We start from the raw sequence: 14453 nt of genomic DNA, 5'->3' as shown, positions 1-14453 counted from the left end.
CTTATCTGCTTAAAAGCATCATCAACAAGGTGCATACATTTACATTTATGCATTTGGCAGGCACTTTTATCCAAAGCAACTTGCAGTGCATTTATTACAGTGACAATCCCCCCAGAGCAACCTGGAGTTAAGTGCCATGCTCAAGGACACAATGGTGGTGGCTGTGGGGTTTGAACTGGCAACCTTCTGCTTACCAGTTATGTGCTTTATCTCACTATGCCACCACCACTCCATACTGAATTTGGTCCTCCAATTTCACTGTCTTTGTACATTAAGCCACGTTAAGCGTTTTTCACATTAAGCGTTTTAGAATGTCCCCATTCGTGCCGTTTAGGCTTTTTTAACGCAAGGCGACGTTCAGTATCAAAAGCAATTTTTATGTCCAGCTGCACTGTTTTTCAATTGTTTTCCTTTGTAAACACGCTGGACGGATATCTTTGACCATTGCGGTGCTTCTGTTGTTTTTTTTATTCAGTGTCTAGTGCAAAAGCTTTGCATTTTTTACATGCCATGTTAGGTTAAAAAGAACTTCAACTTTTACAAACACATCTCGAGATTACATTGCATTGCATTTGTCTATCTATTTTTAGTGCAAGGATGCATTCGGCATTTTTGCATCCATCCATGCTGTTTTTTAATTGTTTTATTATTTAAACATGCACTAGACGAACGGCTTTGACTGTTACACCGCATCTTGCAGTTTTTTTCAGCATCTCGCGTAGGAACACCACGTTTTTTAGACGCCATGTCAAGTAAAAAACATGTCTGGAGACACCGTCATTTGTGGTGCTGCTTCTAGCTTTTTTAGCGCAAGGACACATTCTTGACCAAACGCATTGTTGTAACCATCTGTGCTATTTTTCAATTGTTTTTCTGTGTAAACATGCACTAGATGGGCATCTTTGACCGTATTGATGCATCTCACTTATTTTCAGTGTCTTGCACAGTAGCGCTGCGTTTTTTAGACACTGTATCAATTTGCAAAGTACTTCAACTGTTAAAGGAATATTCTCTCAGTCTACAGCATTTGTGGCATAATGTTGATTATGACAAAAAATGTATTTCGACTCGACCCTGTTACAGTGAGACACTTACAGTGGAAGTCAATGGGGTCAATCTGTGAACGTTAAAATACTCACTGTTTCAAAAGTATAGACACAAGACATAAACAATATGAGTTTTAACATGATTTTAGGGAGATAAAATTGCTTACTAACCTTTTCTGTTTAAAGTAATTTTAAAGATTAAAACTTTGTTGCCATGACAACGTAACGCTGTAAACCCTAAAATGACCACAAAAATTACGATTTAAACAACTTTACTGCTCAAATAATACATGAGTTTTACCAGAGGAATGAATGAAAGTGCTTTTATAAAATTATAAGCTTCACATTTCTGCCTTTAAAACCTCCAGAAATTGGCCCCTTTCACTTCCATTGTAAGTGCCTCACTGTAACCTTGATTTTTGCTTGTTTTTAAAGAACAGGAGGGACGAGTGTAAATAATTCTTTGTGGTAATCAACATCATGCCACAAATGCTGTCGACTGAGCTTAACTTGTCTTGAACCCGGAATATTCTTTTAAAAACACATATCAAGACGTCTAGCTTTTTTTTTAGCACTACCTCTTACTCTGTATCAGTCTAAAACTGTAAAACTCTGTATTATGACTTATGTGTGTTTTATTATTATTTTCTTAAGCAACAAATTACTGTAGATTTAAAATATCTGGAATCATATCGGCTGTAACAGGGAAATACTTCTTTCAGTGGGTGTCAGTCAGAATTTCCACATAGGTGCATTCCTACTTTAAAGTTGTGGATGCTGGCATCTTTTAAATAGCTATGCATGTATTTGTGTATACGGCTGTGTTGGTAATATCTGAATGTCTCTCTCTCTGGGCCTTGCAGCAAAATCGGGTCATAGGGGCGATGCAGTTGTACTCTGTGGATCGTAAAGTGTCTCAGCCCATCGAGGGTCACGCCGCAGCGTTTGGACTCTATAAACTGGAGGGAAACTTAAACACTTCAACACTCTTCTGTTTTGCTGTCAGGGGCCAGGCTGGAGGCAAGGTACAATTAGTTACACAGCTTTTCATATGGCTTTTGAACAGAGAAAATACATGTTGAGATGGTAAAAGAAAGTCTTGACTCTTTCTCTCTGCCTTTATAAACACTACACTTTTAGCTCCATTGATACAGTATAGATAGTGCTAGTCATTGAATTATTTTGGGTCTGTTTGGATCTGAGCAGCTGAAGTGTGTGTATTTGGTTCCATTTGGATGGAGTATAAAGATGTTTTTGTGTTGTCTGTTGTAGCTTCACATCATTGAGGTGGGGCAACCTCAGACCGGTAACCAGCCGTTCACTAAGAAAGCAGTGGATGTGTTTTTCCCACCTGAAGCACAGACAGACTTCCCTGTGGCCATGCAGGTGACGTTTAACTCGCTATTGTCTGATTATGGAAGAGTTACTCTACTTGACTTAACCTCTTAAACCTAGAGAGGCCCGTTACCAGGCCAAGAGCTGATCACAAAAAAGTGGTATTATTCAACAACCACTTGCTTGATCTGCACAAATTATTTGTCATTTTAAAGCTTTGACTCTTATCTTTACAATGAATATATCTGATTTGACCAATTCTAAAATACTGCTTTTAAATTTGCTAAAAGTTAGAATTGTTCCATTTTCATAATTCGCAAATTTGCGATCACAACAGTAATATTTAGAATCAGTAAAAAGATCACAGCCATGTGCTCTATATGTTTCGAAAGTTGTTAATTTGGAGAATACAACGAGCAAATTTGTTTCACTCAGAGACCAAACTACAGTGAGTATTAGCGTGTGAAATGCACATGTATGATAAACAGATAAACTGAATTTTCGTCATATTTTGGTTTATTACTTTATGAAAAGTAAACATGATATAGAAAATGGCATATAACAAATTACATTTATGCATTTGGAAGACACTTTTATCCAAAGCTACTTACAGTGCACTTATTACAGGGAAAATCCCCCCAGAGCAACCTGGAGTTAAGTGCCTTGCTCAAGAATGGTAGTGGCTGTGGGAATTGAACTGCAACCTTCTGCTTACCAGTTCTGTGATTTAGCCCACACATCACCACCACTCTGTGGTGGCTCCAAATCAAACAAGCCCACACTAAATGTAATATGATGTGTAGATCCTAAAATATTCCTCAAAATGTGTCGTGACGAGCAATGGTAGCTAATTGCTAATTGCATCTCTATAGCGACGGTTTCACTGGGATCGATTCACTGAAACACGATCCTTCGCATCATAGATGTGTTAGATCGCTGTCATCATTGGGTGTCTAGAGAGTGTTAAAAAGAGGCAGTATCCCACGTGGGGTGAACACACCCTCATACACAGACTTTTTTCATATTTCATGTAGTTTTCTATAAAATGAATCCATGCAATTAACCCAACTTTCTTTTTACTTAAAGTTATTAGCATTTATGTTCTATTTGCCTTTTAACTCTTATGTTGTGTTCCGGTCATTTTAACCCTTTTTTCCGTACAATTTTTTTAAAATTACTTAATCCAATTGGAATAAAATCACTTGACTTTGTCCACATATGGTATCTGAAAACACACACAAAATTTGGACCATTTTCTTCAAAAAAAATTATTGGTTTTATTTAACTTTGTTACACTTGTTGTATTCAACCGGCTATTGGAAATGAATGGATTAGACTACAAAATACAGAAATATCAAGTGTTCAGGAGCATCACATTCCTTTAGATGAGCACATATGTGGATGTGTGTTTGCGCACACAAAGTCCTCGGACATGTGCACACACACACACACACACACAAACACACACAATGTGTGTGGAGCGTACTTTTGTGCATCATCTTTCCATGTACACTCTTCGAGGAATATTTCAAGATCTCCTCATCATATTATGTTGTGTTTGGGCTCGTTTGAATCGGGATCATCTGCTGTAAGTTACTATATGTCATTGTCAGTGATATATGTATGTTTCAGGAAGTAATAAGGAAAAACGTGACAAAAACACACTCCTGTTTATTATATTTATGTGTGTTTGTGAGAATTTCACACACTAAAACTCACTGCAGTTTGAGCTCTGACTGAAACAAATCTGCTCATTGCATTCTACAAGTTGAGACCTTTCCAACGATATATAACTCATCTCATCTTTATGTTTTTACCAACTCTGAATATAATTGTTGTGACAACAAATTAGCAAATGATGAGAACGAAACAGTTCTTATTTATCAGCCAATTAAAAAGCATTATTAATGAATTGGTAGGATCAGCTATATGCATTGTAAAGTCCAGATTCTGAACTTTAAAATGACACCTAGTGTGTTCAGATCAAGCAAGTGGTTATTCATTTATTATGTAATTATTATATATTTGTTTAGTTTTCTGTAGGGAGTGGCCCCACACATGAGCTCAGTTCAATGAATCTCTCTATCAATAAAAATATATATATTTTTAAATATCTTCAAAAAAGGAGCACAAAACCTGTCATAATTACTAAAAAAGAAGTTGATCAAAAGAACTAATGCAGTATCTTGGAATAATATATGCAATATTAGAGATTTATAAACAATCTTAGTGGGCCGGTCATTTTTGACCGGAAACACAAAATGTGCTAGCACAAAATGAACACAACAGAAAATGCTAAAAAGGCGATAAAGATCAGATATCAAGTTTTTGGAAGGCAAAAACAGTTGTTATATCACCAGCCCTGTGTTTTTCTCTCTCTCTCTGTTTCAGATCGGTACTAAACATGGTGTTATCTACCTCATCACTAAGTATGGTTATTTTCACATGTATGATCTGGAGTCTGGAGTCTGTATTTACATGAACCGCATCAGCGCTGAAACTATATTCGTCACGGCCGCTCACGAAAGTACATCGGGAATCATCGGAGTCAACAAGAAGGGACAGGTACACACAAGAGGAATATCATATTGAGAAACTCCAGAGGAGACACATGTTAGATTACTGTGGTCTGTTTCTCAGGAGAAACATCTGTGAAGCAGGAGACTTCATTAAACATCTCCATTTATTGTCTTTGGAATAATATTCACAGATGAATTATTCACAATTAGAAAGAAAGTAAACAGAGTTAATTTTGTTGAATGGTGCGTGTACAGGTTCTGTCAGTATGCGTTGAAGAGGAAAACATTGTGAATTACGTGACAAGCGTGCTGCAGAATCCAGAGCTGACTTTGCGGATGGCGTTACGCAGCGATCTTCCTGGAGCTGAAGAGCTTTTCACACACAAGTTCAACACTCTCTTCTCACAGGGAAACTACACCGAGGCGGCTAAAATCGCTGCTTCAGCTCCAAAGGTAATAAACAGCACACCCAAGCAGGAACATGCAGATTGGAAAACCAGCAGTGTGTCTGTCTGCAGTGTGACGCAGTTTTAATGAGATTTAAACACTTTCAGGGGAATCTCACGAAAACAAGTCCAGGTCACATTTTTCCCCTAAATCAAAGAAAGGATACAAAATTGCCCCTTTAAAGGGCCATTAAGATTTTTTGAATTGTGACAATATTTTCATGATAATTAAGCACATTTTCTCCCTAAACTCTCATTACTGTAATGCGTTTGAACAATTTACTTTAATCATTTTTTTTAAAATTCCAATAATTCTCAATGATGATTCTAATTACAGTAACAAAATTACATTGAAGAAAAATATTGTTATACAATGATTTTTTGTTAAAATCAGCATTACATTAAATTAAAGGCAGTACAACAAATACTACCATGCTGTAAAAATGCGAAATTTTTTTATAGGGCTGTCGATTTAATGCATTAATTCAGTGCATTTAATTATATATTAAAAAACTAGGGCTGTCAATCGATTAAAATTTTAATCAAATTAATTACATGGTATTCTGATTTATTAACCAAATCAATTGCAATTAAATGCATACATAAATATTTGCTGAGAAAGCCCCTCAAATAACAATAATTCAATATATAATGATTAAATAATTATAAATAGTATAATAGTTCATTATATAAAATATATATATTTAAAAAAAGAATGCTACAGAAAATTTAAATGCATAACATTATTGTGGCAGAGTTAAGTATTGTAAATACAATACAAAAAGTGGCTCTAGAATCCAATTTATTTGCATATTATTGAACAAATCCAATCATTGGCCTATAGATCACAGCAATCCATTTTGCAACTGAATTCGTCAATCAGTCTGAGATGTATTATTATACTATATTATTATATTATAAGGGCTTGTTTAAGGACGCGTCAATGTACACCTGCGTCAGACGCTTTTGGACCGTCTTGGTTGTGTCGCGTCATAAAATGTACTGTTTTTAGGTTGCTGTGTCAAGTTAAACGAAGTTTGAAACTTAGAAAAATATGTCTTAAAATCCCTGCGTTCAGATTTGCACTCCATCAAGCTGTGTTTGAACACAAGAACACGTTCTCATCTTGTGCTGTCTGCTGTCAGTAAGTGTGGTTTGTTCTGTGTATAAGCTGCGTGTTGCCTATACAGCTGAATTTTCGCTTACTGCCCCCTGGAGAAAACAGGTGGTACTTCAAGCTTAAATTGCTCAGGAGTGTTTCCTATTATGATCCGGGGACATGATTAATTGCTAAAAATAATGTTATGGATTTTAATTTTCGGAATTATTATATTTATAATATATATTGTGTAGTTATAATTATTTAAATATAACTATTTGTTATTTAATCGTTACATATTGAATTATTGTTATATATGGGGCATTTATTAATGTGATTCATTAATTGGCATATTATGGAATTAATTCACTTCAAAATTTTGATCGATTTACAGCCCTACAGTTTAAACAATGCTTATATATTTAGTTTGCATTACAGCAATTGAATGAGATTTTTGCATAACAATGAGATTTGGGGGTTGAAATGTGCTTAATTATCATGAAAATTATGTAACAATACAAAAATATATAGTGGGAAATATGACCCGGCCAAGTTCTTGACAAATTTCATGAGATTTATCCTTTCAAAAAGCAAAACATTTGCAACATTGTCATTTTTGAATTCTCTTTCTCCATGTTTATGATGAAACACTCAGGGCATTTTGCGTACGGCGGAGACCATCCGCAGGTTCCAGTCCGTCCCGGCTCAGGGCGCTCAGCCGTCTCCATTGCTGCAGTATTTCGGCATTTTGTTGGATCGCGGGCAGCTGAATAAACTGGAGTCAGTGGAGCTCAGCAGACCCGTACTACAGCAGGGACGAGCACAACTGGTGGAGAAATGGCTCAAAGAAGAGAAGGTGCAGAAACTGCTGTCTTTAATAGGATTTCCAGCCCCACCAGGAGTTTTTTTATCTTGCCATCACAAGAATTAATACCAGTCCTCACATTATCTGCATTTTTTCCCACATAAACCTCCATAGAAACCAATAACAGAACTCTGGTGCATTTTTAGGCTGCCGCCCAAAATTTTTTACACTATAATTTAAAAGCTCACCATTTACACATATTGTGGACTAATTTCAAAAAATTTGTCTAATTTTTCTGAAATCACCCTAAATCAAAAAAATAGACTTCAATTATTCATAAATAATATTGAATGTGTTTATAATCTTATGATACTTTTTTTTTTAAATAAAAATAAACAGTCTTTCTTTTTGTTGTCCTAACTTTGTAAACATGTATTCTTTTTCTGTTACTGAAAAGTCTAATTTTATTCCACTAGATGGCAGCAAGCACTAGAAAGAATAATTTTTCTCTATCACATTCCATCACAATATACAGATCTGAAATGTAGGTGGCGCTCTAACGTATTTTAGCCCTCATAGATGTGCTCGTCCATAGACATTCAGTCTAATTTTCAGTTCAAGAACCACCATCAATGTTTCATTGAATATCTCGGCCTCTGAGTGGACTAGAAGCTCAATCTAGGTGTCATTAGAAAGCTGAGATCCTCCCCTTTGCGATTATATATAACATTTTATATAACATCAATAGTCGATAACATATTTACTGATGATATTTTTTGCATGCTTTTCCTGCTGGATGGCATATTTAGTTCTGAACATCTAAGATATAACATTGGATTATTCAGCCAAGCAAGCTCACAGACAAGTAAAAAATGACCATATGTTTTTAGAAAACTTCCTAAGGTAAAAGCAGATATAAAGTTTTTGGCTACTTGGGTCTTACAGTGGCAGTTATTGGAGCATAAATGAGACATTTGTATTTGATGACTTACAGAAATCATATTTCACTTTGTGATTTTTTTTTCAAATCTTTCGAACTGTGGTATTAGTGCAACAAAATAAACTGTACAGTCATGTGTGAGAATGAGAGCTTTCATTGGGTATATGACTTGTCCATTTATGTGCTATGTGAAATACTTTTATTTTCATATAAATATTTCTACCCCGTTACCTCTAGGGGGTGCTAATTTTCAACGTGAATTTTCTGAAGCTTTATTTAGTTATTTTAAGTAACAGCTGCAGAAGTGATGATTATCTCTGAAAACTTCAGATTCTAAGCTTTCAAATGATACCTCATATGCCTGACTAAAGTATACGGGGACTTTAACGTTTTAAGTGTAAACTCTTTTTGTATTATAGTGCCCCCTAGAGGTAGACATATTTATATGAAAATAAAAGTCTTTCACATAGCACATAAATGGACAAGTCATATATCAAATGAAAGATCTCATTCTCAGGAATGCGACTGTCCAGTTTATGTTGTTGCTCCAATACCACAGTTCAAAATATTTTCAAAAATCACAAAGTGAAATATGATTTCTGAGTTTAAGGGGTTAAAGATTCATGAAAATCAAATCAAAGGTGATCAAAACACTATTCACAATTAAACACTCTTCCGCTTGAAAGTGAGCAATGGCTGAGACTGATTACGTAATGATTACTTAAGTTTTAACTGCAGAACAAAGGTTTCACACGGTCATGGAACACTTAGAAGTATAAATACATTTTTTACTACACAAAAAATTGGACCACAATTTTGAGGATCGCTGCTGAAAATTCCGTCTTTTTGGGCCACAAAATAAAAGCTGTAAAAACATCTACATCCTGCATCCTTATCCTGGTTGGACAATGTAAGATGGGGCAGTGTTTGATAAACCTGTATGAAAATAGTCATATTTTTGCAATTGGGTTTCATCACGCTTGTGCTGCAGAAATGACATTTTCCCATAATTCTCTCCCCATGATGCCCTACAGTTGGAGTGTTCAGAGGAGTTGGGCGATCTGGTGAAAGCCGCTGACATCACGCTAGCTCTCAGTGTTTATCTCAGAGCAAACGTTCCGGCTAAAGTCATTCAGTGCTTCGCTGAGACCGGACAGTTCCAGAAGATAGTTCTCTATGCTAAAAAGGTACCAGTGTTCCTCAGAAACACATTATCTTTTCTATCTCTCTCCTCTGGTGTATTTTGATTGACTGTGTTGTTGTTTTTGGGGCAGATGGCATATTCTCCAGACTGGCTGATGTTGTTGAGGAGCGTGATGACATCTGGACCAGATCAGGGTATTCAGTTCGCTCAGATGTTGGTTCAGGATGAAGAACCGCTGGTCAAAATCAGCCAGGTAACTAACAAACATGTTCATGGAAGTTTCTGTGTGGCTTTTTTTCATATATATATATATATATTTTATAAATACAGTTGTGCTCAAAAGTTTGCACTGTTTTGACTTGTATACAAGTACCAAAAATAAACAATGAAGGCCAGGTACATTTTCCAAGTCAGTTTTTATGAGACCTTCATATAACAAAAAGATAAAAATCAACCCCTGGGACCCGAATGTACCAGAAGTTGAAGAAACATCAATATAATAATGATATTTACCTACATATACATTTGTGCTCAAAAGTTTGCATACCCTGGCAGAAATTGTGAAATTTTAGCATTGATTTTGAAAATATGACTGATCATGCAATGATTTAAGGATAGTGATCATATGAAGCCCAAATGGCCCTGATCAAAAGTTTACACACCCTTGAATGTTTGGCCTTGTTACAGACACACAAGGTGACACACACAGGTTTAAATGGCAATTAAAGGTTAATTTCCCACACCTGTGGCTTTTTAAATTGCAATTAGTGTCTGTGTATAAATAGTCAATGAGTTTGTTAGCTCTCACGTGGATGCACTGAGCAGGCTAGATACTGAGACATGGGGAGCACAAAAGAACTGTCAAAAGACCTGCGTAACAAGATAATGGAACTTTATAAAGATGGAAAAGGATATAAAAAGATATCCAAAGCCTTGAAAATGCCAGTCAGTACTGTTCAGTCACTTATTAAGAAGTGGAAAATTCGGGGATCTCTTGATACCAAGCCAAGGTCAGGTAGACCAAGAAAGATTTCAGCCACAACTGCCAGAAGAATTGTTTGCGATACAAAGAAAAACCCACAGGTAACCTCAGGAGAAATACAGGCTGCTCTGGAAAAAGACGGTGTGGTTGTTTCAAGGAGCACAATACGACGATACTTGAACAAAAATGAGCTGCATGGTCGAGTTGCCAGAAAGAAGCCTTTACTGCGCCAATGCCACAAAAAAGTCCGGTTACAATATGCCCGACAACACCTTGACACGCCTCACAGCTTCTGGCACACTGTAATTTGGAGTGACGAGACCAAAATAGAGCTTTATGGTCACAACCATAAGTGCTATGTTTGGAGAGGGGTCAACAAGTATTATGCTCCTTGAAACAACCACACCGTCTTTTTCCAGAGCAGCCTGTATTTCTCCTGAGGTTACCTGTGGGTTTTTCTTTGTATCGCAAACAATTATTCGGTAAAACTTTGTATGAAGCCCATATTTATAATGCATGTAAAGGCATTATAATGCATTAATAATGTCACATAATGCACCTTGTAATATGTTATATCTTATAAATAATTGTAACCACAATTATAATACATTATAATATACTTAAGAGTATAATGCATTATAACACAAGCAACATCCAATTTTATCTGTAGGAGTTATAATGTATTATATACTGTATATTTGTAATAAATATAAGAGGTATGCTTTAAGTAAAGTGACAAAAGCAATGTCTATAAACATGCATAAGATATTTACAAGTGGTTATAAGACATTACAAGTCATGCTGGAAGTTATAAATATTACACATGCACAAAATACAAAATAACACACATTTAATATAAATATTGAGATATTACGATAAACACTTGTAAAACTACAAGATTAAAATATATCAGAAACTCTAAATATGTATGTTAATCACACACAATTTTAATGTTTGTGCATCTTATTTGGAGATTTATTTTATAAATAACTTCCATTATAGAAGTTTGACTTGTAATGTATTGTATGTATTGTAATTTAAAGCAGTCAAAGAACACTTATAATATGATCATGTCATAAAGTCTTTAGACTGTTTTGTCAGGGTTCTGCCCTTAGTTTTGGGGTTTTCCCCTTTGTGGCAGAGTCCTGACATGTACGTGTTCCATGTCTGTTATATGTCTTGTGTCTGGATTCAGCCACTTTGGTTGGTTTGGTTTATTTACCCTGTGGCTGAGTCCAGACACTTGTGTTTTGTCTCTTGTTATGTGAATGCACTTGGTTTTGCATTTTCTCATCTTCTTGTGTCTGTCTTGTCATCAGTGATAACCCCGCCCTCTCGTTTGCCTTATTACCTGATTGATTACACTATGTAACACAGTTTTGGTTCCTGCGTAGTAAGTGTTATTTCCTAATTGCTTATGCCTCAAAAGTATAGAAAATGGCTATTATTCCCCACAAACTTTGCTTTTGTGACCAGGATAGTGATATTTTGAAATGTACCTATTTTCCAGAACATTCCAGATAGATTTAGTGCTGAGTAAACTTGGAGTAACTTCTAGAACTTTCCAGTAATATAAATAGTCAGTATAAATACAGGGGCCTTAACCCCACCAGTTCAGTTTAGTTCCAGCTGCCTAAGTGGATACATATCTGCATTTTTCTGAGATGGCATCAAGAGGCTGCAAGTATCCGGCAGACGCATTTTGCTATGTCTGCGGCCAGTTTATCAAGATAAGAGTGAAAAGGTACTCCGTGGAAGCATCTGCTAAGATGTGCGAGGCCTACAAGGCATATTTCGGCATGCCTGTTGGGGATCAAGACAAACCCTGGGCACCTCTTTTCACCTGCGAGCACTGCAAAAAAACTCTGGAAGGTAAGGTTGCTCGGAAATGTATGTTATAAAATGTGTTAATTTTTAATATTGTAAAAGTTTTAAATTTTAAAATGTTTTACAGTTTTCAGTGTTTTTGAAAAAAATATATCATATATGAAAAATCTCTTACACATTAGTCATGGGTGAAATAAATGTATTTTTGTAGGATGGTACAGAGGGGAAAAGAGAGCCATGAAGTTCACTATCCCAAGGATTTGGCGGGAACCCACTGACCACTCAAGCAACTGCTACTTCTGCATGGTGGACCCTTCCAAACGTCGGAATGGCAAGAACGCACCTGCTATCACGTATCCGGACCTTCCTTCATTCATCGCCCCAGTGCCACACTGCCATGAGCTCCCCGTACCCACTCCTCTGGAGAGAGAGCAGCCGTCTTTAGTCAGAGAACGAGGAAGACTTTGTAGATCCAGATTACATTTTCAGAGGTGGAGCTGAGGAGAGAAACCCATACTACCCCAGCCAAAAAGACCTCAACGACTTGATTAGAGATCTTGGTCTCACCAAGTCCAATGCCGAACTTTTGACGTCTAGGCTCAAGCAGTGGAACTTGTTGGATGATTGTTGGATGAACGTGTGCAAGTCGCAGATCAGAGGAAGTGTCACCAACCTTTTTCCAGCTTCTTCACCCGTCAAGATGGGCTCTGCTTCTGCCACAATGTGACCAGTCTGTTGGAGGCAATCGGAATCGCCTGTAACCAGAATGAGTGACGCCTCTTCATTGACAGCTCATCCAGGAGCCTCAAAGCCGTGCTAGTCCATAATGGTAACAAGTACCCGTCTCTTCCCCTGGCTCACTCGGTGCACCTCAAAGAGGATTATAACAGCATCAAGACCTTGCTGGATGCCTTGAAGTATGACGAGTACATTTGGGGGCTGATTCGTGAAAGTGATTTACAGTATAATCGTAAATCTCGAAAAACTACTCACTTCTAAATCTTTTGTGGTCACTTTAGTATAAATACATGTTAATTTGGATTCATTTGTTGTTTTTTTCTGACTTTATGTGAACGAAAAGACACAAATGCACCCGTTTTCTCATTGGAAATAGGTAAATTTCAAAATATCACTGTCCTGGTCACAAAAGCAAAGTTTGTGGGGAATAACAGCCATTTTCTATACATTTGAGGCATAAGCAATTAGGAAATAACACTTACTACCCAGGAACCAAAACAAAATTACAAATTTGTTACACGGTGTTATTCGTTTATTAGTTTCACCTGCCTTCCTGATTTCTGTCCCTTATAATCTCCATTTGTCTGGTGCCAGTTCGTTGTGGGATGTTGCTTGTGTTTTTGTCCCCTGTTGGGTCTCCGTCGGTCGTGTTCCTGTCCAGTTGGATTTCTGTTGGTTCCCCATTCCAGCCCAGCCCGTCATTGTGTTGTCGCCCTGGACTGTGTTTGTTTTTCTCCTTCGGGGTGGTTTTTGTTTGTTTTTGTTATATATTGTTTTTAAATAAAAGCCCTAATCACTACTCTGCATTAGAGTCCTGCCTTTTCCTCAACCCAAACATGACATGTTTACACTATACAGCACTTATAACATTAACTTTATGAACTTCTGCTGCATTAACATTGGATGCTTCGTGTGTTATAATGCATTATACTCTAAAGTATAACTATGAATAGGAGAAGTCTTATAATGTATTATAACTGTAGTTATAATTATTTATGAGAAGTTATAACATGTTATAAGGTGTATTATGAGACATTATGAATTCATTATAATGCATTATACTCTAAAGTTTAACTATGAATAGGAGAAGTCTTATAATGTATTATAACTGTAGTTATAATTATTTATGAGAAGTTATAACATGTTATAAGGTGTATTATGAGACATTATGAATTCATTATAATGCATTATACTCTAAAGTTTAACTATGAATAGGGGAAGTCTTATAATGTATTATAACTGTAGTTATAATTATTTATGAGAAGTTATAACATGTTATAAGGTGTATTATGAGACATTATGAATTCATTATAATGCATTATACTCTAAAGTATAACTATGAATAGGGGAAGTCTTATAATGTATTATAACTGTAGTTATAATTATTTATGAGAAGTTATAACATGTTATAATGTGTATTATGAGACATTTTGAATGCAGTATAATGCATTATAAATATGGGCTTGAAGTGTGTGGCAGACAAGTCTCTCGTTCGTCGGTAAAGGAGGAAACAGGAATTGGACTGACACTCTGGAACATAATAACATGAGGACACACACAGCTCTATGTGTC

At 36.3% G+C, this 14453-nt stretch overlaps 1 protein-coding gene across 2 annotated transcripts in view; it reads left to right on the top strand.

Annotated features, from left to right (window-relative positions):
* Positions 1 to 14453, top strand: part of cltcl1 (clathrin, heavy chain-like 1) — a 66392-nt gene that overhangs the window by 16765 nt on the left and 35174 nt on the right. For both annotated transcript variants that reach the window (XM_051652647.1, XM_051652646.1), the window contains exons 4-10: positions 1910 to 2071; positions 2319 to 2432; positions 4773 to 4946; positions 5156 to 5353; positions 7101 to 7301; positions 9225 to 9377; positions 9465 to 9587. In XM_051652647.1, coding sequence (XP_051508607.1) covers positions 1910 to 2071; positions 2319 to 2432; positions 4773 to 4946; positions 5156 to 5353; positions 7101 to 7301; positions 9225 to 9377; positions 9465 to 9587 — 1125 coding nt within the window. The remainder of the gene's footprint in view (positions 1 to 1909; positions 2072 to 2318; positions 2433 to 4772; positions 4947 to 5155; positions 5354 to 7100; positions 7302 to 9224; positions 9378 to 9464; positions 9588 to 14453) is intronic.

This window comes from Myxocyprinus asiaticus, chromosome 24 (assembly GCF_019703515.2).
Source record: "Myxocyprinus asiaticus isolate MX2 ecotype Aquarium Trade chromosome 24, UBuf_Myxa_2, whole genome shotgun sequence".
NCBI lineage: Eukaryota > Metazoa > Chordata > Actinopteri > Cypriniformes > Catostomidae > Myxocyprinus > Myxocyprinus asiaticus.
This window is presented reverse-complemented; position numbering and strand designations above follow the sequence as displayed.